This window comes from Cetorhinus maximus, chromosome 29 (genome assembly GCF_964194155.1).
Source record: "Cetorhinus maximus chromosome 29, sCetMax3.hap1.1, whole genome shotgun sequence".
In the NCBI taxonomy this organism is placed as follows: Eukaryota; Metazoa; Chordata; class Chondrichthyes; order Lamniformes; family Cetorhinidae; genus Cetorhinus; species Cetorhinus maximus.
The window spans coordinates 24,382,497-24,405,046 of record NC_135907.1 but is presented as its reverse complement, the minus strand read 5'-3'; the positions used below and the strand labels follow the sequence as shown (position 1 = coordinate 24,405,046).

Below are 22,550 nucleotides of genomic sequence, written 5' to 3'. Positions count from 1 at the left end.
CTCGTCCTGCTTTCTACCCTTAATTAGCACATTCCTCAGATAATATCACCACCTTCAACACCTCTTTGACCTTTTGTCTGTGACATCTTTTGGTTATCTCCACCTATCACTGGCCCTCTATTCAGCTGTACTTGTCCCACCACCTCTTAAACTAGCTTATATTTCACCTCTCTTCTATTTTTACTTAGTTCTGTTGAAGGGTCATTCGGACTCGAAACGTTAACTGTGTTCCTCTCCGCAGATGCTGCCAGATCTGCTGAGTTTTTCCAGGTATTTTTGTTTTTGTTTTGGATTTCCAGCATCCGCAGTTTTTTGCTTTTATGTAAGAGCTGTTAGCTGTTTGCTGGACCTGCCCAAACTGAATAAACTGGGCTAGGTTTTGTACCTTCTTGTTGTGGATCTAGATTGGTCCCTGGGTTGAGAGGATTTTTCTTTGATGAGAGGCTGAGTCAATTGGGCCAATATTCTCTGGAGTTTAGCAGAATGAGAGGTGATCTCATTGAAAATTACAAGATTCTAAAGGGGCTTTACAGGAGAGACACTGAGGTTTTCTGCTGCAATCTAAACCACAGAGGCACAGTCTCAGGATGACGGCCATTTAAGACGTGAGATGAAGAGAATTTCAAAGGGTTGCAAATCTTTGGAATTCTCTACTGCAGAGGATTGTGGAATCTCCATTGTTGAATGTATTTAAGGCCGAGGCAAACGATTTTTGGTGTCTTGGAATCGAGGACTATAGCCGGTGGACAGAAGAGTCGAGTTGAAGCCCAAAATTGGCCATGATCATTGTGAATGGCGGAGCAGGCTCAACGAGCTGTGTGGTCTACTCCTGCTCTTATCTCCTGTGCTCTTGTGGTTCTGAGCAGATGCAGCTCGGAGTATTTTGGTACATCTCTATTTCCCAGTGGATACAAATCAGTGCCATCAAACACCCCGGTTTGTAGGCCCCTATCAATGGAGGCACAAATCTGGAAGGAAATTTGTTTAGGTGCAGGCAGCTCAGTGGCTTACTCCAGCAAATCTTCCCCATTCTGGCTCAACACCCCAGAGGCAAACCAATGCATGCATGAAACTGGACCCCAGGTCTTGGGAAATTCCACCACATTAGTAAACTCAGCCCACTGAAGAATGCAAGATTTGCATTAGTTAAAAGCTGAGACCAATATTAAGTGATTCAACCATTGCACTGACTTAAATAGAATTTGCAGACAGAAACAGGCCATTTGGATTTCTTTTGTTTTACGCTCCACATCAGCTTCCTCCCATCGCTCTTTATCTCACCCCCATCATCAAGTCCTTAACTAGCTTCTCCTTAAATGCATCAATGCAGTTTGCCTCAACTACTCCCTTTGAGAGCGAGTTCCACATTCTCACCACTCTTTGGGTGAAGAAGTTTCTCTTGAATTCCCTATTGGATTTAGTAGTGACTTATCTTACATTTATGGCCCTTAGGTATATTCCCCCCCACCACCCACCCACCACCACCCTGGCTCCAGCCACAAGCTGAATAAGTTTTTCTCTGTCTGCACTAAAATTGTGAAGGGGGCTTGATAAAGGCCTCTCCGTAAGGTTGCTTCTCTTCCTTTGCTTTTGTAGAAAGGAGCCCAGCCTGTTATTCTTACCTGCTAGCTCTCACCCCTCTGGTCTGGTAAATGTGAATGGATTGGAGGGTGTGAGCTGATGGATGGTAGGTTGGGTGATGACTGGGGAGTTAGATGCGGGGACATTAGTTAGCTGTGACCTTTTAAAGGAGCACAAGATGGAAACTTGTGTCAATGACCACACCGAAAGCACTCTGTTATTGGAGCAAGTGAAACAGAAAAAAGTTGATTACTTTTGTTCATTTTTATTGTTATAGTCATATACAGACATCAGAAACTACAGGATTTTAGCTTAAAAAATAAGAAAATAAATTGCAGTTAACCGAGCACAGTAACTTCAGCAGGTGCAACAAAGCAGTGTTATTTGTTCTTAACATCATGTGAAAGAGTTTAACTAAAGACACTGTCTGCCTCCCCTGGCATTGGGCCACCTCACCCTGCCCAAAACAGCTAATCACTTAATCGAGAACGTTTCACTCCTTCAGTGTTGTTGGAACATTTTCAAAATGAAGGAAATTTTTTTAACCTTTTCCCAAGTTCAGTATTTCATCCTCCAAATTGTTAGCGTGTGATGGAAATCAGTCCTTCAGGGCTGACTCCACAGGACAATAATTCCGTACTGTTATATGTTTGGTTTCTTTTTGAAAGGCAAAGGATTGAAAATGGTCATCTTTTGCTGTCCAGGATCATAGATTTTTGAGGGGGGGAAAAGGTTTTGAAACTTCACTCAATTTCATTTCTGCAAAGCTTTTAAATTGAAAAGAAGCAATTTAAAGCCAGTGGCAGGGTTAGTTTTAAACTCATGTTCCAATTCTCTTTGTCCTAGCATTCAATTCAGTACCACAACACGGAGACAATTCACAGCAACATTCTAAGCAATTAATTTACAAAAACAAAACAAGTTTCAGCTATGATACAACTGTACAGTCAACATTTAGGCATGGGGAGTGGAGGGGTCAAGTGTCTTTAGATGTTTAATTATGATACATTTGTGCCTTAGACAAAAGTAAACATTAATATTGAACTGAGACAGGCATGGTGGGACAGATGTGACGGAGACCCAGCTTATTCCATCACTGGCAGAAATTACACAGGTGTAAGGACTGGTCTGGTTATCAGCCTATGTGATATTATTGCGTAGATATTTGTCTTGGTATGATATTGCACAGAATAATTGCTTATGTGAAGCTCTTTTGGCTGCAGTTTTAACAGTGGTTAATCTGTTTATTTCCTTGGAGGCAGTCAAAGGAGTTAGACAGGAATTTTAGTGTTTGGTGTGATAATAGGGTGCTGGGTCAATTGGCGCCTTCTCCTCCCTTGCTGCTGCCATTAACTGGGTAACAGCTCACTGCCCAGCATGCATACTGTTACACCACACACAATATATCCACAGTGATTCAAACGTGCTATTCCTTAAAACGCTTGTTTAACTTTTTGTCCATTAGAGCTGATCTGTACAGAATAATACCTCAATAGCCCATTCAATCCTTCCTCCACCACCAAGAACTTGCTCTGTTTCTGGACGGTGGGCAGGAGATGATTTTATTTGCCATTTATTGTTAACTTAAATAAAGGGGGATTGTTGAGGGGGTGGGGGGGAGGAAGAATCATGTCATTTTTATGTGAAGGGTGTTCTAGTTGAGGATAGAATCCTTTCCATTTCAAATGCCCAGTGTTGGCATCAAGCATCAACAGGTCAGGTATAGCATAGGCAATCTACACAATAAAAGCTGCTTCTACCCTTGACTAATAACGTTTGTCAGTTCCATTTGCAGAAACACACCCTCTAATATATAAACTGCCCTGTGTTCTTTGATGGAGGTGCCGATATAGGGACATTGTAAGAAGCCCATTCCTGCTCGTAGCTAAGCTGAGACTGGCCAAACTCATTTCACATGGACCTCAAGAGGCAGCTTGAGCAGCCTTTGATTTCATTCACCTTGGCTGGACCTGAAGCCAGATTCCCTGGAGGTGAAGACCTGGTGCATAACTAAACGCTGCAGATTTCAGCAGGGAATTTAAGACTAAGAAAAGGTTTTTCACGAGACATTTTAATCTCCCCTCTTTTTTAAGATAATTTGAGCAAGAACACTGTGGCAAGGAGACCCAGAGCCTTGGGTTCAGCTCTCCTGTATCTGAAAAACTAGCAGCACTTAAAAAAAAAAATTAAAGTTGGAAAAGGAGCAACTGTGTTTGGGGAATGAAAATCAGGCATAGGAATGATCTGGAGAAATTTCAGAGAAACAGTTTCACGCAGAACTCAAATTCCAGGCAACATGAACTAATAATGAGGAAGTTTGGGTAAGGAAGAAATCTGTGGAACTGATTCGGGAATAAGTGAGCAGAAAGAACAGTGTGAAGGGGGTTGACAGAGGATGAAGTGTGTTACGGAGAGGGAGAACTTACTGAGGTATGTGGTGAGAAGGCGTAATTGGTTTTTAAGCAAAGAATAAGCTTCTTGTCCCTGTTCTCGGGTGCATTGGGCACTTTTAAACCAGAGGTTCCAATGGGCTACGTTGTGACCAGCAGAACTAAATTAAAAACACTACAGAAACTGTTTTCAAGTTTTTGATCAACATTGCAAATGTCGCAGTCTGATTCACTGTGCCTGATATTGTGCAGTGTAAAGTTCTGTGATGTTAATGATGCTTTCAGTCCTAGGGTTTATTATTAATAATATCCAAAGTATTGTGCGTAGGCATTTTGGAATCCAATCCGGTTTGCGAGGTAGTCACAAGGATAGTACGACTCACATATCTCCTTGCGTTTTTCATATGGTGTCTTGTAATAATATTCACGGTGCCTGGAATTAAAATAGATCAACGTCAGGAGTCATGTCACACTTCAATCTGTAAAATAAAATGAAGGCTGCAGCTTTAATACTTAGAGAACCAGAATCTAGTTTGGATAAACTCTCCGAGCTGAATGGGAGCTTGGATCTAGTTGGTTAAACTCTCCGAGCTGAATGGGAGCTTGGATCTAGTTTGGATAGACTCTCCGAGCTGAATGGGAGCTTGGATCTAGTTTGGATAAACTCTCCGAGCTGAATGGGAGCTTGGATCTAGTTTGGATAAACTCTCCGAGCTGAATGGGAGCTTGGATCTAGTTTGGATAAACTCTCCGAGCTGAATGGGAGCTTGGATCTAGTTTGGATAAACTCTCCGAGCTGAATGGGAGCTTGGATCTAGTTTGGATAAACTCTCCGAGCTGAATGGGAGCTTGGATCTAGTTTGGATAAACTCTCCGAGCTGAATGGGAGCTTGGATCTAGTTTGGATAAACTCTCCGAGCTGAATCTAGTTTGGATAAACTCTCCGAGCTGAATGGGAGCTTGGATCTAGTTTGGATAAACTCTCCGAGCTGAATGGGAGCTTGGATCTAGTTTGGATAAACTCTCCGAGCTGAATGGGAGCTTGGATCTAGTTGGTTAAACTCTCCGAGCTGAATGGGAGCTTGGATCTAGTTTGGATAAACTCTCCGAGCTGAATGGGAGCTTGGATCTAGTTTGGATAAACTCTCCGAGCTGAATGGGAGCTTGGATCTAGTTTGGATAGACTCTCCAAGCTGAATGGGAGCTTGGATCTAGTTGGTTAAACTCTCCGAGCTGAATGGGAGCTTGGATCTAGTTTGGATAAACTCTCCGAGCTGAATGGGAGCTTGGATCTAGTTTGGATAAACTCTCCGAGCTGGATGGGAGCTTGGATCTAGTTTGGATAAACTCTCCGAGCTGAATCTAGTTTGGATAAACTCTCCGAGCTGAATGGGAGCTTGGATCTAGTTTGGATAAACTCTCCGAGCTGAATGGGAGCTTGGATCTAGTTTGGATAAACTCTCCGAGCTGAATGGGAGCTTGGATCTAGTTTGGATAGACTCTCCAAGCTGAATGGGAGCTTGGATCTAGTTGGTTAAACTCTCCGAGCTGAATGGGAGCTTGGATCTAGTTTGGATAAACTCTCCGAGCTGAATGGGAGCTTGGATCTAGTTTGGATAAACTCTCCGAGCTGGATGGGAGCTTGGATCTAGTTTGGATAAACTCTCCGAGCTGAATCTAGTTTGGATAAACTCTCCGAGCTGAATGGGAGCTTGGATCTAGTTTGGATAAACTCTCCGAGCTGAATGGGAGCTTGGATCTAGTTTGGATAAACTCTCCGAGCTGAATGGGAGCTTGGATCTAGTTTGGATAAACTCTCCGAGCTGAATGGGAGCTTGGATCTAGTTTGGATAAACTCTCCGAGCTGAATGGGAGCTTGGATCTAGTTTGGATAAACTCTCCGAGCTGAATGGGAGCTTGGATCTAGTTTGGATAAACTCTCCGAGCTGAATGGGAGCTTGGATCTAGTTTGGATAAACTCTCCGAGCTGAATGGGAGCTTGGATCTAGTTTGGATAAACTCTCCGAGCTGAATGGGAGCTTGGATCTAGTTTGGATAAACTCTCCGAGCTGAATGGGAGCTTGGATCTCTCAGATAAATTTGTCCTCTGTCTCTTGTCCTGATTTGAGTCCAACTAGGGGACAGAGTTGAAACCATAATCGAGTATTGCAGTAAATAAATACTTAAAGGTGTCATTTGCAGTTCAGTGGGAGTGGGGGTGGGTGGGGGGCATTTTTGCCTCAGTTTCAGAAGGTGGTGGGTTCAGGCCCCACTCCTGGTAACATTGTCTGACTGTGAGGAATCCTTTAAGAAGACACTCAACAAGTGGAGGAGTGAGGGAGGGGGATATTGGGGTTTAACCAGGAGAGTATATTAGGTAAGTCTGTTAGTGAATTACAGCTATAGTCTCTCAGTGTTTGCCTAATTGTGTTAAAGTGGGGGAAAATCATAGTCATTATTCCACAGAACGAGGCCATTTGGCACAGGGAGTCCATGTCAGCTCTCTGTAAAGTGAACCAATCAGTTCTATTCCCCCGTGCTATCCTCACAGCCCTGTGCCCAGAGCGTTTCCTAAAACTAGCCTGAGATTTCCCAGGAGTTGGTGTTACAGCTGGTTAAGGAGATTGTTTACAGGATTCAATTGTTTGATAGGTGGGAGGGTGTGGGGGATGAGCAGGGTAGGGTGTGGAGGGGTGAAGAGGACAGAGTCTTGGTGGGGGGTGGTGAAGAGAGTCTGGTGGGGTGGGCAGGAAAGAGTTTTGCAGTGGGTGATGGACTGTGGAGCCTTTCCAGCTGTAGTCACTATTTAAATGTGGTACCTTCAAAACACTGACACAATGAGAGGACAGGAATAATGAACTCCTATTACTTATTCGGTCTTATAAGTGGCATACAGTAAGAATCTCTCTCACAGACATGGCATCGAGGTATAAACGTGGGCTGTGTGTATTTTGGACATTGACTGTAGCATTCATAGTGGCCAGAAGAGTTTGCATGAAAGCAGAGAGGTGCAGTATTGTGTTTTAAATGGCAGTGCCCATGCGATTCTGATCTCATTGACTTCCCCTGCCCACTGCCAACAACAACGTGACACGGCCCAGTAAACAAACTGCTGCCACCTCATTCCGCAACAGATTGGCTGCACGTTTTTGGGACATGATCAGAGACATTCTCGAAATGAGCAAGGCAGTGTTTCTAGGGGCAAAGCCAAAATAAGCATTCCACAAAGATCCCAGCACCCAAGAACAGCCTTGGAGCGTGTTCTGCCCACTGTGTGCCCATGCAGTGGCCAGCAACCAGGAGCCTTCCACTGGGAGGGGTGCTGAGGTGTGAGTGACAGCAGCTCGAAGGGTGCACTTGAGAAAGGAAGAGTCTCTGTCACTCCTGTATGCAATGGGCACTGGTCCAATCCTCATAGGTAACCCACTCACTGTCTAATATTTGAGAAATCAGCAGCTCTCTTTTAAGCTTGCTATTAATGTCCATTAAGCAGCTAATTTTTTATTAACTTAACAGCTTGCTGCTCAATGGCCAGCCCTTGCTGTACAATAGACACCAAGGCTGTACCTGCAGGACTTGGTCAACTCCAGACCTTTGCTAGTCTCCCATTTTCCTGTCTCCATGATTCTATCCTAATATCCTAACTTTTACAATTTCACCCAAGGATTGTCTCATCACTGACTAATCTTTGTCTCCCATAGCATTCAATGTAAAATCTCCAGCCTCTGGTCTCACCATGTTTCTGCTATCATCCCTAGCGCTACACTTCCACCCCCACCCTCTATTCCTCTAATTCTGTCCCCGCTCATTCTCCCCAAAGGGCAGCAACCTTCAGCCTCCTGGCTCTTGCAGTCTGGAGTCGCCTCCTTAAACCTCCCTCTCCTCTCTTTAAAGCCTCCTCCATCCCCGCCTGGGTGACCAAGTCTTTGGTCATCTCTGTCTCCCTGTCTGTTGTGAAGGGTCCCTCTGTGAAGCAGCTTCAGAGGTGTTTGGATTAAAGGAGCTCGAGTTATGTCAGTGTGGAGCCCTGTGCAAGAAGCAGTGAAGACATATTGTAAACAAGCGAGCATTCAACCATTGAGGCAGGAACTACTGAGTGACCTTTCATAGTATTCGCGGATTGATCTCCTGGGCCTCTTGACAACAGAATTGGCTTCCTGCTTCTCGAGGAAAGGACCTGGAACAAAAGGAGTGAATAATTACAGGAATATAAGGAAAATAATCATTGTGGGACTCGGGAGCGTCAGAATATTATCAAAGTCAAATCCTATTATCCCCTCGGCCGATTCCTCACGTTCTTTGTTTAATAATATTTATAAATAAAATCTATTCTTTTTGCCGTTGCTGAGATTCACTTCTTATGAAACTAGAAAAAAAAAAAGTTCAGATTTATTCTGAGCGAAACCTGGGCCTGAATTTTTCGGATTGTGGGGTCTGACTTCCGTCTGTCTGCAGAGTCTGAGGGGAACACGTCCCCGCTGACTCCAAGTGCCCCGCAGCCATTTCACCCTCGAATGGGTGTTAAGCGGCTGCTGGAGGGACTTCCACCCCTCACTCAGGAGGCCCTGCCTTAGACAGCTGCTGGCCAACCCGATTGGCCGGCAGATCTCCAGCCCGGCAGCGGCAGGAGCTGCAGTGGACACAAGAGGAAGTGCCTGAGGACCCCTGAGACTAAGTCCGTGCACCAGAGGCCCAGGTAAGTTTGAAGGGTCCTAGGGTGGGGAGGGTAGGGAAGGCATTGGTTGGGGCGTGAGGGGGGAGATTGGGGTCTTGAGGAAGAGGTCCGGAGACTGCCCGACCTTAAGTTGGGGGTGGGGGGGGCACCCAAGTTCAGAAGGAGGCTTCTGAAAGAGGCGCCCTCCCCCCTTCCCACATTTAAGTCTGTCAATTTTCGTGCTTCCCCCCCATCACAAGGTCAACCCTCCCACCAGCCTAAAAATTGAGGCTGGGTGGGAAACAGCACTTAAGCGACCAATGATTGTCAGTTAAGAGCCTCAATTGGGGTAAGGGTGGATGTCACATCCGAAGCCTTGCCCGCCCCAGCCTAAAATTGCTGTGTGGTTGGGGTGGGCGGGAACCCGGAGGGAATCCTGTTCCTTCAATATCAGCCTCCCCACCCAGCCTAAAGCCCACCAGCAGGGGAAGCGTAAAATTGATGCCCTGATGCTGTTGGAGGAACAGCTGTGAATGTGAGAGCTCAGGGGGTGTGGGGAGGAAGGAGTGTGTGGGCTGGGTCAGTGGGACTGGGTGTGTTAGGGCCATGGGCTGGGTGAGTAGGGGGCTGGGGCTGGGGCTGGGGCTGGGGCTGTGTGAGTGGGAGCGGGGGCTGGGGAAGTGGGACTGTGGTCTGGAACCAGTTGATCCAGTCTCCCGCTGCAGTATGGAGTTTCTCTGGCTCTGTGCTGGATCTGCACTGAAGCATTCTCTACATCACCTGACATTGGGCCACAGTTCAGTGATTAATTTATTCTGTACCTGGGAAGAACGCACTTGGCTACAGATGTCCTCTCCTTCCTTCCCCAGTCATTAAACGAAACTCTCTTGTTGACATTCCTCCATTCACTGGTCTTATATCTTCAAAGGCTGTGGTACTGGCAACAGCTGGAAGCCAGATGTTGGCTCCCAGACCAGAACCAGAAACCTCTGAACTCTGGTAGCAATCAGGATTTTAGCCCCAAACACAGCCCCATTAAAAAATCTAATTAACAATCCGGCAAATAAAGAGATAGTCTACGTTGCTAAACCTTGCTTAGAAGATTCAGAGTGAGAAAGGTACAGCATCCCTTGGCTGAATATCCTCCCTGCCTCCACTCCTGTGCTGCTTCCAACAGGAGCACCAACCAGGCCTCAGATCCCACGGCCTAGCAGAAACACTGCGCCAGGGATTCTGTTCAGGATCACTGGGATCCTTAGGCCCAGCCATTTTCAGCTGGGTCCAGCTGAGCTGTTTGATTTTAGGATGTCGATTACAGAACTGATTCCCATGCAAAAGCAACCCTGGGAGAAAGAGATGGAAAGGGGAATGTTGGAATGGGAAGGGGAGTTGGTGGAATGTGGAATGAGTTACCAGGGAACAATGGTTGAACAGATGAGGCTGAGGCGAGGTTTGATCAGGGATAGTCAGCATGGCTTTGTCAGAGGGAGGTCATGCCTAACAAATTTGATTGAATTTTTTGAGGAGGCGACCAGGTGTATAGATGAGGGTAGTGCAGCTGATGTAGTTTATATGGATTTCAGCTAAGCCTTTGACAAGGTCCCACATGGGAGACTTAATAAAAAAGGCAAATGCAATGGGATACAGGGTAATTTGATAAGGTGGATTCAAAATTAGCTTAGTTGTAGGAGACAGAGGGTGATGATAGAGGGATGCTTTAGTGACTGGAAGCCAGTGTCCACTGGCGTACCACAGGGATCTGTGCTGGTCCCCTATTATTTGTCATTTATATAAACGACATAGATGACTATGCGGGGGGTAGGATTAGTAACTTGCAGATGACACAAATATTGGCCAGGTGGTTAACAGTGAGGTTGAGTGTCTTGGGATACAGGAAGATATAGATGGGATGGTCAAATGGGCAGATGGAATTTAACCCTGAAAAGTGTGAGGTGATACACTTTGGAAGGAATAATTTGACAAGGAAGTGTTCAATGAATGGCATGACACTAGGAAGTTCTGAGGAACAAAGGGACCTTGGCGTGTGTGCATAGATCTCTGAAGGCGGAGGGGCATGTTAGTGGGGTGGTGAAAAAGGCATATGGGACACTTGCCTTTATTAATTGAGGCATAGATTACAAAAGTAGGGAGGTCATGTTGGAGTTGTATAGAACCTTGGTGAGGCCACAGTTGGAGTACTGTGTGCAGTTCTAGTCGCCACATTATAGGAAGGATGTGATTGCACTGGAGGGGGTGCAGAGGAGATTCACCAGGATGTTGCCTGGGATGAAACATTTAAGTTAAGAAGAGAGGTTGGATAGACTTATGGTGAGGGGCAGGAAGTTTAGGGGGGATGTGAGGAAAAACTTTTTTACCCAGAGGGTGGTGATGGTCTGGAATGCACTGCCTGGGAGGGTGGTGAAGGCGGGTTGCCTCACATCCTTTAAAAAGTACCTGGATGAGCACTTGGCACATCATAACATTCAAGGCTATGGGCCAAGTGCTGGTAAATGGGATTAGGTAGATAGGTCAGGTGTTTCTCACGTGTCGGTGCAGACTCGATGGGCCGAAGGGTCTCTTCTGCACTGTGAGATTCTGTGAGATGACACAAATATTACAACTAGAGTAATAATCATCTGAATTCATCAAGATATAAAAATATACACTTATTGACTTTGTGGCTGGTTGTTTTTCCATTTCCGATTATATCGGAATCAGTAATTAACAGAGGGATTTTATGAGTGAAGATTATATTTTAAAATAACGCAGTGCTGGAACTTTGTACTCTTGATGCATGTAAAGCTCTCTGGGGCATTTGATCCCTGAATCTTGGCTAATCCAGGATCTCAGAACAGAACCAGGACTAGATCCAAAGATGAACGTCCAGCCCTACACTGGGAGGGGATTGCAATTAAGAAAACTGCTGACTCCATTCTGACGCGTGTGTACCAGTGACACTGCAGCATCTGTGGGTCAGGGTGTGTGATCGGCACTGAGGAGCATCCAGCTGCTGCAGCAACATCAACCTGAAACGTTCATATAGGAAAATGTCCAAAAGCATGTCACGGGAGTGTTATCACACGAGCAAATTAACTCTGAGTTAAAGGAGCAGACATCAGCTCACCAAAAAGCTTGGTCAAACAGGTCAGTGAGAGGGAGTTCTAGGGTTTAGGGTCCAGGCAGCTGAAGGCACAGTCTCCAATGGCAGGGCAAAGGAAATTGGTGATGCTCCAGCAGACAGAATTGGAGCAACACATAGTAACTTTAGACTGACAGTGGAGGATCATCATCAAGAATGAAATGGGCCACAGACGCAATCTGATGAGAGGTTACAGCCTGGGTGTGATATTGTCCCTAAGCTGCAGTCTCTGCCCTCCCCATTAGTATATCGACTCGATTTGCCACAAACATTCCCTGTGGTAGTGACTTCCACATTCTCACAACACTCTGGGTGAAGAGTTTCCTCCAAAATTCCCAATTAGATTTATCATTGACTTTTATATTTATGGCCGCAGGTTCTTTGCCTAGTCAATGGAAGAGATTTTCCCCCTCAGAAGCCTAACTTGAATTATCTTTGTAAAGATCCTTATCTGATTACCCGCTCAGTCTTCACTTTTCTGCAGAATACAGCCCTGACCTGTTCAGTTTATCCTGATTTTTCTCAGTTCCACTATCATCTGGAGTCAATATTTCTCTCTCTTGAAATTCATTTGCTAATTACACCTCCAGTTGAAAAGTTTAATAATGACTATGATTTATTGAGTCTACTCACTATTAACTAGACCCCATCCACACATTTAGAAATTGTATGTCTGATTCTGGAGTCCAAATTGTTTCTGTAAACGATGAACAACAGTGATCCCAGCACTGATCCCTGTGGAACACCACTTCCCACCTTCCTCCAGTCGGAGTAACTCCCTTTAACCCCTACTCTCTGTTTGCTGTTTTGTAGCCAGCTTGCTCTCCATTCTGCTACTTCTCCCCTCACTCCACGTCTATTTGACATCATTTCAATAAAGAGCTTGTTCATCCTCATGGCCCCAGCTCCCATATATTAGCGCAGTCAATAATCCCCCACACAGAGAGATCTACAAACCATCATCTTCTCTGGAACTGATCACTTTGCTTTTCCTTTTGGTAATTTCGTCGGAATCTGAAATGAAAACCGGTTTTCGATTATAAATTGGAAAATGAATGTGAAATGTTCACAATTTAAAAGTGTGTCCCTGTCACATGTTCCTTTTTGCTCACACTCACACATTGTACCACCCACTGAATCTCTCACCTCACCATGAGCTACATTCCCATCACTCGATGGCCCAGCTCAGGGTCGGATTGTGTTCGGGTCACTTCACCAGGAAAGTGGGGGTTGAATCCCGGAGTCTCGAGGGTCAGTGTGAGTCTCACTTACTGCCCGGGTGTGAGATTGTCCCTCACCCACACTCTCTGCCCTCCTGGCTCTTCAGAGACAGGAACAGTGAGCCGAGCACTGACTCCGGGATCTGAGCTTTGGGTTTCCATCCAAGGCCAATGGATCCAAACAGCTTCCCAGAGACATGAGCACAATCGTCACTCGATTATTGACCAATGATTGATAGAAACAGGGACATATTAAAATATAAATGTAGGTACCTTGAGTCCTAGAGTGACTCGCTTTTTCGAAAGAATCTGGAACAGAAAGAACAGAATTTCAGTTCTCGAATCACAGTAAAGCCTCAGTGTCCCATTATCTGAATAGTTTTAAAACTGTCCCTCCCGTTTTAATGATATTTAAATCTGTAACCGTGACATATTGTTCAAAGATCGGGATAAATACCTTTAGTATCAGGTTGACTCTCATTCTCTACAGAGTCTGAAACAGAGGGAACAGGATTTCAGTTTCCAGACCACACGTTCCGATATCCGAATGGTTTTCAATGATCCCAATCCCACTGCAAACACCCACACACTCAGCACCTGGACAGCTCACACCTCCAGGTGGAATTTACAGAATGAACTTACAGCACAAAATCAGGCCATTCAGCCCAACTGCTCTGTGATTGTAGTAACGTTCCACATGAGCTTCCTCCCAGCCCTCTTCAGCTCACCCTCCCAGTGGATCCTCCAATCATTTCCCCTGGTTTTTTTATCCAGCTTCCCCTAAAATATATTGATTCTATTTGCCTCAACTTCTCCCTGCCGTCGCGAGTTCCCCATTCTCATCTCATTTCCTCCAGAATTCCCAACTGGATTTATTAGTGAATCATTTTTATCACCCTCAAATTTGCTCTCACCCTCAATGGGAACCAATTCCCTCCGTGTACTTTATCAAACGGGACTTATTCTTGTGAAGACCTCTGTCAGGTCACCCCTCAGTCTTCTCTTTTACATTGAATAGAGCCCGAACCTGTCCAGTTTCTCCTGATGGTTCTAACCTCTCAGTTCTAGTATTGTCCTGTAAATCTATTCTACATATTCTCCAATGTCTCCATCTCGTGTGTGTAGCATGGAGACAGGAACTGTGTACAGTCGTTACAGTGTGGACTCATCAAGCTTCTAGACATCTTTAGCCTAACCTCTCTGCTTTTCAGTTCATTTAATTTCAGTTGGAAATTAATGCCATTGATTTATTTGTGTTTTTATGGCCTCGTGAGCCTGTGTCACTAGTTTTAATGATTTGTGAATAATGATCCGTTTGTTCCTCAAACCCATTGAGACTCTGATTTTCTGAGGAGTTTGTGCCTCCTTATCCTTCAGACCAAAATTCAACACTTCAGACTCATCAATATTGCAATAAGTTTGCTCATTTCACTGCAAGACTGTAAGTTTTATAATTTCTACAACATCATCTCACGTTTATGACACTGAAATGTATTTACCAAACACGAATAAATTGAATATTTATCACCGTCTCCTCAGTATTAACTAAACCCCAGTTTGGTATCATCCACACATTTTGAAATTGTATTTCTGATTCCCAAGTCCAAATTGTTTCTGTAAACGATGAACAACAGTGATCCCAGCACCGATCCCTGTGGAACACCACTTCCCACCTTCCACCAGTCGGAGTAACTCCCTTTAACCCTACTCTCTGCTGTTTCGTGGCCAGCTTGCTCTCCATTCTGCTACATCTCCCCTCACTCCACGTGTATTTGACATCATTTCAATAAAGAGCTTGTTCATCCTCATGGCCCCAGCTCCCATATATTGGCGCAGTCAATAATCCCCCACACAGAGAGATCTACAAACCATCATCTTCTCTGGAACCAATCACTTTGCTTTTCCTTTTGGCAATTTCATCGGAATCTGAAATGAAAACCAGTTTTCGATTATAAAATGTAAAATGAATGCGAAATGTTCACAATTTAAAAGTGTGTCCCTGTCACATGATCCTTTTTGCTCACACTCACACACTGTACCACCCACTGAATCGCTCACCTCACCATGAGCTACATTCCCATCACTCGATGGCCCAGCTCAGGGTCGGATTGGGTTCGGGTCACTTCACCAGGAAACTGGGGGTTGAATCCCGGAGTCTCGAGGGTCAGTGTGAGTCTCACTTACTGCCCGGGTGTGAGATTGTCCCTCACCCACACTCTCTGCCCTCCTGGCTCTTCAGAGACAGGAACAGTGAGCCGAGCACTGACTCCGGGATCTGAGCTTTGGGTTTCCATCCAAGGCCAATGGGTCCAAACAGCTTCCCAGAGACATGAACACAATCGTCACTCGATTATTGACCAATGATTGATAGAAACAGGGACATATTAAAATATAAATATAGATACCTTGAGTCCTAGAGTGACTCGCTTCGAAAGAATCTGGAACAGAAAGAACAGAATTTCAGTTCAGCAATCACAGTAAAGCCTCAGTGTCCCGATATCAGAATAGTTTTAAAGCTGTCCCTCCCGTTTTAATGATATTTAAATCTGTAACCGTGACATATTTTTCAAAGATCGGGATAAATACCTTTAGTGTCAGGTTCACTCTCATTCTCTACAGAGTCTGAAACAGAGGGAACAGGATTTCAGTTTCCAGATCACACGTTCCGATATCCGAATGGTTTTCAATGATCCCAATCCCACTGCAAACACCCACACACTCAGCACCTGGACAGCTCACATCTCCAGGTGGAATTTTATATCGAATCACATGGTGATTACAACACAGAAACAGGCCATTCGGTCAAACTGGACTGTGCCAGTGTTCATGCACAACACGATCTTCCTGCCACCCGTCTTCATCTCATCTTATCAACATCTCCTTCTATTTCTTTCCACTTTCTTGTTTTTTCAGGTTCCCCTTAAATGTATCGATTCGATTTGCCTCGACCTCTCCCTGTGGTAGTGAGTTCCCCATTCTCATCTCTCTCTGGATAAAGAGTTTCCTCCAGAATTCCCAATTGGGTTTATTTGTGACTCTGAAACTTTTTCGCCCTCAATTTAGGTCTCACCCTCAATGGGAGCAAATTCTCTCCATGTACTCTATTGAAGTGTACTATTTTTATAAAGACCTCTCTGAGGTCAATCCCTCACTCTTCTCTTTCCTAGAGCTCTAACCTGTTCAGTCTCTCCTGATACTTCTAACCTCTCAGTTCCAGTATTGTCCTCATAAATCTATTGTGCATATTCTCCAATGTCTCCATTACGTTTTTGTAACAAGGAGACAGGAACTGTGTACAGTCGTTACAGTTTGGACTAATCCAGCTTCTAGACATCTTTAGCATAACCTCTCTGCTTTTCAGTTCTATCCAATTGGGAATTAACCCCAGTGATTTATTTGTGTCTTTATGGCCTCACGAGTCTGTGTCACTAGTTTTAATGATTTGTGAATCTGTAACCCCCCCAGATCCCTCTGTTCCTCAATCCCATTGAAACTCTGTTTTCTAAGGAGTTGGTCACCTCCTTATCCTTCCGAACAAAATCTAACATCAGCTCACGTTTATTACACTGAAATGTATTTACCAAACACATGCCGATATTGAGCATTTATTTCAGTCTCCTCAGTGTTAACTAAACTCCAGTTTGGTGTCATCCACACATTTTCAAATTGTTTTTCTGATTCCCAAATCCAAATAATTTCTGTAAATGATGAACAACAGTGATCCCAGCACCGATCCCTGTGGAACACCACTTCCCACCTTCCACCAGTCGGAGTAACTCCCTTTAACCCCTACTCTCTGTTTGCTGTTTTGTAGCCAGCTTGCTCTCCATTCTGCCACTTCTCCCCTCACTCCACGTCTATTTGACATCATTTCAATAAAGAGCTTGTTCATCCTCATGGCCCCAGCTCCCATCTATTAGCGCAGTCAATAATCCCCCACACAGAGAGATCTACAAACCATCATCTTCTCTGGAACCGATCACTTTGCTTTTCCTTTTGGCAATTTCATCGGAATCTGAAATGAAAACCGGTTTTCGATTATAAAATGTAAAATGAATGTGAAATGTTCACAATTTAAAAGTGTGTCCCTGTCACATGTTCCTTTTTGCTCACACTCACACATTGTACCACCCACTGAATCGCTCACCTCACCATGAGCTACATTCCCATCACTCGAAGGCCCAGCTCAGGGTTGGATTGTGTTCGGGTCACTTCACCAGGAAACTGGGGGTTGTATCCCGGAGTCTCGAGGGTCAGTGTGAGTCTCACTTACTGCCCGGGTGTGAGATTGTCCCTCACCCACACTCTCTGCCCTCCTGGCTCTTCAGAGACAGGAACAGTAAGCCGAGCACTGACTCCGGGATCTGAGCTTTGGGTTTCCATCCAAGGCCAATGGATCCAAACAGCTTCCCAGAGACATGAGCACAATCGTCACTCGATTATTGACCAATGATTGATAGAAACAGGGACATATTAAAATATAAATATAGATACCTTGAGTCCTAGAGTGACTCGCTTTTTCGAAAGAATCTGGAACAGAAAGAACAGAATTTCAGTTCACCAATCACAGTAAAGCCTCAGTGTCCCATTATCAGAATAGTTTTAAAACTGTCTCTCCCGTTTTAATGATATTTAAATCTGTAACCGTGACATATTGTTGAAAGATCGGGATAAATACCTTTAGTATCAGGTTGACTCTCATTCTCTACAGAGTCTGAAACAGAGGGAACAGGATTTCAGTTTCCAGACCACACGTTCCGATATCCGAATGGTTTTCAATGATCCCAATCCCACTGCAAACACCCACACACTCAGCACCTGGACAGCTCACATCTCCAGGTTGAATTTACAGAATGAATTTACAGCACAAAAACAGGCCATTCAGCCCAACTGCTCTGTGATTGTAGTAATGTTCCACACAAGCTTCCTCCCTGCCCTCTTCAGCTCCCCCTCCCAGCAGATCCGCCAATCATTTCCCCTGGTTTTCTATCCAGCTTCCCCTAAAATATATCAATTCTATTTGCCTCAACTTCTCCCTGCCGTCGCGAGTTCCCCATTCTCATCTCATTTCCTCCAGAATTCCCAACTGGATTTATTAGTGAATCATTTTTATCACCCTCAAATTTGCTCTCACCTTCAATGGGAACCAATTCCCTCTGTGTACTTTATCAAACGGGACTTATTCTTGTGAAGACCTCTGTCAGGTCACCCCTCAGTCTTCTCTTTTACATTGAATAGAGCCCGAACCTGTCCAGTCTCTCCTGATGGTTCTCACCTCTCAGTTCTAGTATTGTCCTGTAAATCTATTCTGCATATTCTCCAATGTCTGCATCTGGTTTGTGTAACATGGAGACAGGAACTGTGTACAGTCGTTACAGTGCGGACTCATCAAGCTTCTAGACATCTTTAGCATAACCTCTCTGCTTTTCAGTTCACTTAATTTCAGTTGGAAATTAATGCCATTGATTTATTTGTGTGTTTAAGGCCTCATGAGCCTGTGTCACTAGTTTTAATGATTTGTGAATAATGATCCCTCTGTTCCTCAAACCCATTGAGACTCTGATTTTCTGAGGAGTCTGTGTCTCCTTATCCTTCAGACCAAAATTCAACACTTCAGACTCATCAATATTGCAATAAGTTTGCTCACTTGACTGCAAGACTATAAGTTTTATAATTTCTACAACATCACCTCACGTTTATGACACTGAAATGTATTTACCAAACACGCATAATTTGAATATTTATCACCGTCTCCTCAGTATTAACTAAACCCCAGTTTGGTATCATCTACACATTTTGAAAATTGTATTTCTGATTCCCAAGTCCATGTTGTTTCTGTAAACGATGAACAACAGTGATCCCAGCACCGATCCCTGTGGAACACCACTTCCCACCTTCCACCAGTCGGAGTAACTCCCTTTAACCCCTACTCTCTGTTTGCTGTTTTGTAGCCAGCTTGCTCTCCATTCTGCTACTTCTCCCCTCACTCCACGTCTATTTGACATCATTTCAATAAAGAGCTTGTTCATCCTCATGGCCCCAGCTCCCATATATTGGTGCAGTCAATAATCCCCCACACAGAGAGATCTACAAACCATCATCTTCTCTGGAATCGATCTCTTTGCTTTTCCTTTTGGCAATTTCATCGGAATCTGAAATGAAAACCGGTTTTCGATTATAAAATGGAAAATGAATGTGAAATGTTCACAATTTAAAAGTGTGTCCCTGTCACATGTTCCTTTTTGCTCACACTCACACATTGTACCACCCACTGAATCTCTCACCTCACCATGAGCTACATTCCCATCACTCGAAGGCCCAGCTCAGGGTCGGATTGGGTTCGGGTCACTTCACCAGGAAACTGGGGGTTGAATCCCGGAGTCTCGAGGGTCAGTGTGAGTCTCACTTACTGCCTGGGTGTGAGATTGTCCCTCACCCACACTCTCTGCACTCCTGGCTCTTCAGAGACAGGAACAGTGAGCCGAGCACTGACTCCGGGATCTGAGCTTTGGGTTTCCATCCAAGGCCAATGGATCCAAACAGCTTCCCAGAGACATGAGCACAATCGTCACTCGATTATTGACCAATGATTGATAGAAACAGGGACATATTAAAATATAAATATAGATACCTTGAGTCCTAGAGTGACTCGCTTTTTCGAAAGAATCTGGAACAGAAAGAACAGAATTTCAGTTCACCAATCACAGTAAAGCCTCAGTGTCCCGATATCAGAATAGTTTTAAAACTGTCCCTCCCGTTTTAATGATATTTAAATCTGTAACCGTGACATATTGTTCAAAGATCGGGATAAATACCTTTAGTGTCAGGTTCACTCTCATTCTCTACAGAGTCTGAAACAGAGGAAACAGGATTTCAGTTTCCAGATCACACGTTCCGATATCCGAATGGTTTTCAATGATCCCAATCCCACTGCAAACACCCACACACTCAGCACCTGGACAGCTCACATCTCCAGGTGGAATTTTATATCGAATCACATGGTGATTACAACACAGAAACAGGCCATTCGGTCAAACTGCTCTGTGCCAGTGTTCATGCACAACACTATCTTCCTCCCACCCGTCTTCATCTCATCTTATCAACATCTCCTTCTATTTCTTTCCACTTTCTTGTTTTTTCAGGTTCCCCTTAAATGTATCGATTCGATTTGCCTCGACCTCTCCCTGTGGTAGTGAGTTCCCCATTCTCATCTCTCTCTGGATAAAGATTTTCCTCCAGAATTCCCAATTGGGTTTATTTGTGACTCTGAAACTTATCGCCCTCAATTTAGGTCTCACCCTCAATGGGAGCAAGTTCTCTCCGTGTACTCTATCAAAGTGTACTAGTTTTATAAAGACCTCTCTGAGGTCAATCCCTCACACTTCTCTTTCCTAGAGAATAGAGCTCTAACCTGTTCAGTCTCTCCTGATACTTCTAACCTCTCAGTTCCAGTATTGTCCTCATAAATCTATTGTGCATATTCTCCAATGTCTCCATTACGTTTTTGTAACAAGGAGACAGGAACTGTATACAGTCGTTACAGTTTGGACTAATCCAGCTTCTAGACATCTTTACCATAACCTCTCTGCTTTTCAGTTCTATCCAATTGGGAATTAACCCCAGTGATTTATTTGTGTATTTATGGCCTCACGAGTCTGTGTCACTAGTTTTAATGATTTGTGAATCTGTAACCCCAGATCCCTCTGTTCCTCAATCCCATTGAGACTCTGTTTTCTAAGGAGTTGGTCACCTCCTTATCCTTCCGAACAAAATCTAACATCAGCTCACGTTTATTACACTGAAATGTATTTACCAAACACATGCCGATATTGAGCATTTATTTCAGTCTCCTCAGTGTTAACTAAACTCCAGTTTGGTGTCATCCACACATTTTCAAATTGTTTTTCTGATTCCCAAATGCAAATAATTTCTGTAAATAATGAACAACAGTGATCCCAGCACCGATCCCTGTGGAACACCACTTCCCACCTTCCACCAGTCGGAGTAACTCCCTTTAACCCCTACTCTCTGTTTGCTGTTTTGTAGCCAGCTTGCTCTCCATTCTGCTACTTCTCCCCTCACTCCACGTCTATTTGACATCATTTCAATAAAGAGCTTGTTCATCCTCATGGCCCCAGCTCCCATATATTAGCACAGTCAATAATCCCCCACACAGAGAGATCTACAAACCATCATCTTCTCTGGAATCCATCACTTTGCTTTTCCTTTTGGCAATTTCATCGGAATCTGAAATGAAAACCGGTTTTCGATTATAAAATGTAAAATGAATGTGAAATGTTCACAATTTAAAAGTGTGTCCCTGTCACATGTTCCTTTTTGCTCACACTCACACATTGTACCACCCACTGAATCTCTCACCTCACCATGAGCTACATTCCCATCACTCGATGGCCCAGCTCAGGGTTGGATTGTGTTCGGGTCACTTCACCAGGAAAGTGGGGGTTGAATCCCGGAGTCTCGAGGGTCAGTGTGAGTCTCACTTACTGCCCGGGTGTGAGATTGTCCCTCACCCACACTCTCTGCCCTCCTGGCTCTACAGAGACAGGAACAGTGAGCCGAGCACTGACTCCGGGATCTGAGCTTTGGGTTTCCATCCAAGGCCAATGGATCCAAACAGCTTCCCAGAGACATGAGCACAATCGTCACTCGATTATTGACCAATGATTGATAGAAACAGGGACATATTAAAATATAAATGTAGGTACCTTGAGTCCTAGAGTGACTCGCTTTTTCAAAAGAATCTGGAACAGAAAGAATAGAATTTCAGTTCACCAATCACAGTAAAACCTCAGAGACCCGTCATCAGAATAGTTTTAAAACTGTCCCTCCCGTTTTAATGATATTTAAATCTGTAACCGTGACATATTGTTGAAAGATCGGGATAAATACCTTTAGTGTCAGGTTCACTCTCATTCTCTACAGAGTCTGAAATAGAGGGAACAGGATTTCAGTTTCCAGATCACACGTTCCGATATCCGAATGGTTTTCAATGATCCCAATCCCACTGCAAACACCCACACACTCAGCACCTGGACAGCTCACATCTCCAGGTGGAATTTTATATCGAATCACATGGTGATTACAACACAGAAACAGGCCATTCGGTCAAACTGCTCTGTGCCAGTGTTCATGCACAACACGATCTTCCTCCCACCCGTCTTCATCTCATCTTATCAACATCTCCTTCTATTTCTTTCCCCTTTCTTGTTTTTTAAGGTTCCCCTTAAATGTATCGATTCGATTTGCCTCGACCTCTCCCTGTGGTAGTGAGTTCCCCATTCTCATCTCTCTCTGGATAAAGAGTTTCCTCCAGAATTCCCAATTGGGTTTATTTGTGACTCTGAAACTTATCGCCCTCAATTTAGGTCTCACCCTCAATGGGAGCAAATTCTCTCCGTGTACTCTATCAAAGTGTACTAGTTTTATAAAGACCTCTCTGAGGTCAATCCCTCACACTTCTCTTTCCTAGAGAATAGAGCTCTAACCTGTTCAGTCTCTCCTGATACTTCTAACCTCTCAGTTCCAGTATTGTCCTCATAAATCTA

At 44.4% G+C, this 22,550-nt stretch overlaps 1 protein-coding gene across 1 annotated transcript in view; it reads right to left on the bottom strand.

Annotated features, from left to right (window-relative positions):
- Window positions 1-1,830: 1,830 nt before the first annotated feature.
- LOC144669451 (uncharacterized) overlaps window positions 1,831-22,550 on the bottom strand; it is a 93,065-nt gene continuing 72,345 nt past the window's right edge. Inside the window, exons 88-98 of the mRNA XM_078531894.1 lie at window positions 21,895-21,930; window positions 21,711-21,746; window positions 21,175-21,231; window positions 19,800-19,835; window positions 19,616-19,651; window positions 19,080-19,136; window positions 17,663-17,698; window positions 17,479-17,514; window positions 14,854-14,910; window positions 8,073-8,148; window positions 1,831-4,404 (exon numbers count right to left, since the gene is read on the bottom strand). Coding sequence (XP_078388020.1) covers window positions 4,272-4,404; window positions 8,073-8,148; window positions 14,854-14,910; window positions 17,479-17,514; window positions 17,663-17,698; window positions 19,080-19,136; window positions 19,616-19,651; window positions 19,800-19,835; window positions 21,175-21,231; window positions 21,711-21,746; window positions 21,895-21,930 — 596 coding nt within the window. The 3' untranslated portion in view covers window positions 1,831-4,271. The remainder of the gene's footprint in view (window positions 4,405-8,072; window positions 8,149-14,853; window positions 14,911-17,478; window positions 17,515-17,662; window positions 17,699-19,079; window positions 19,137-19,615; window positions 19,652-19,799; window positions 19,836-21,174; window positions 21,232-21,710; window positions 21,747-21,894; window positions 21,931-22,550) is intronic.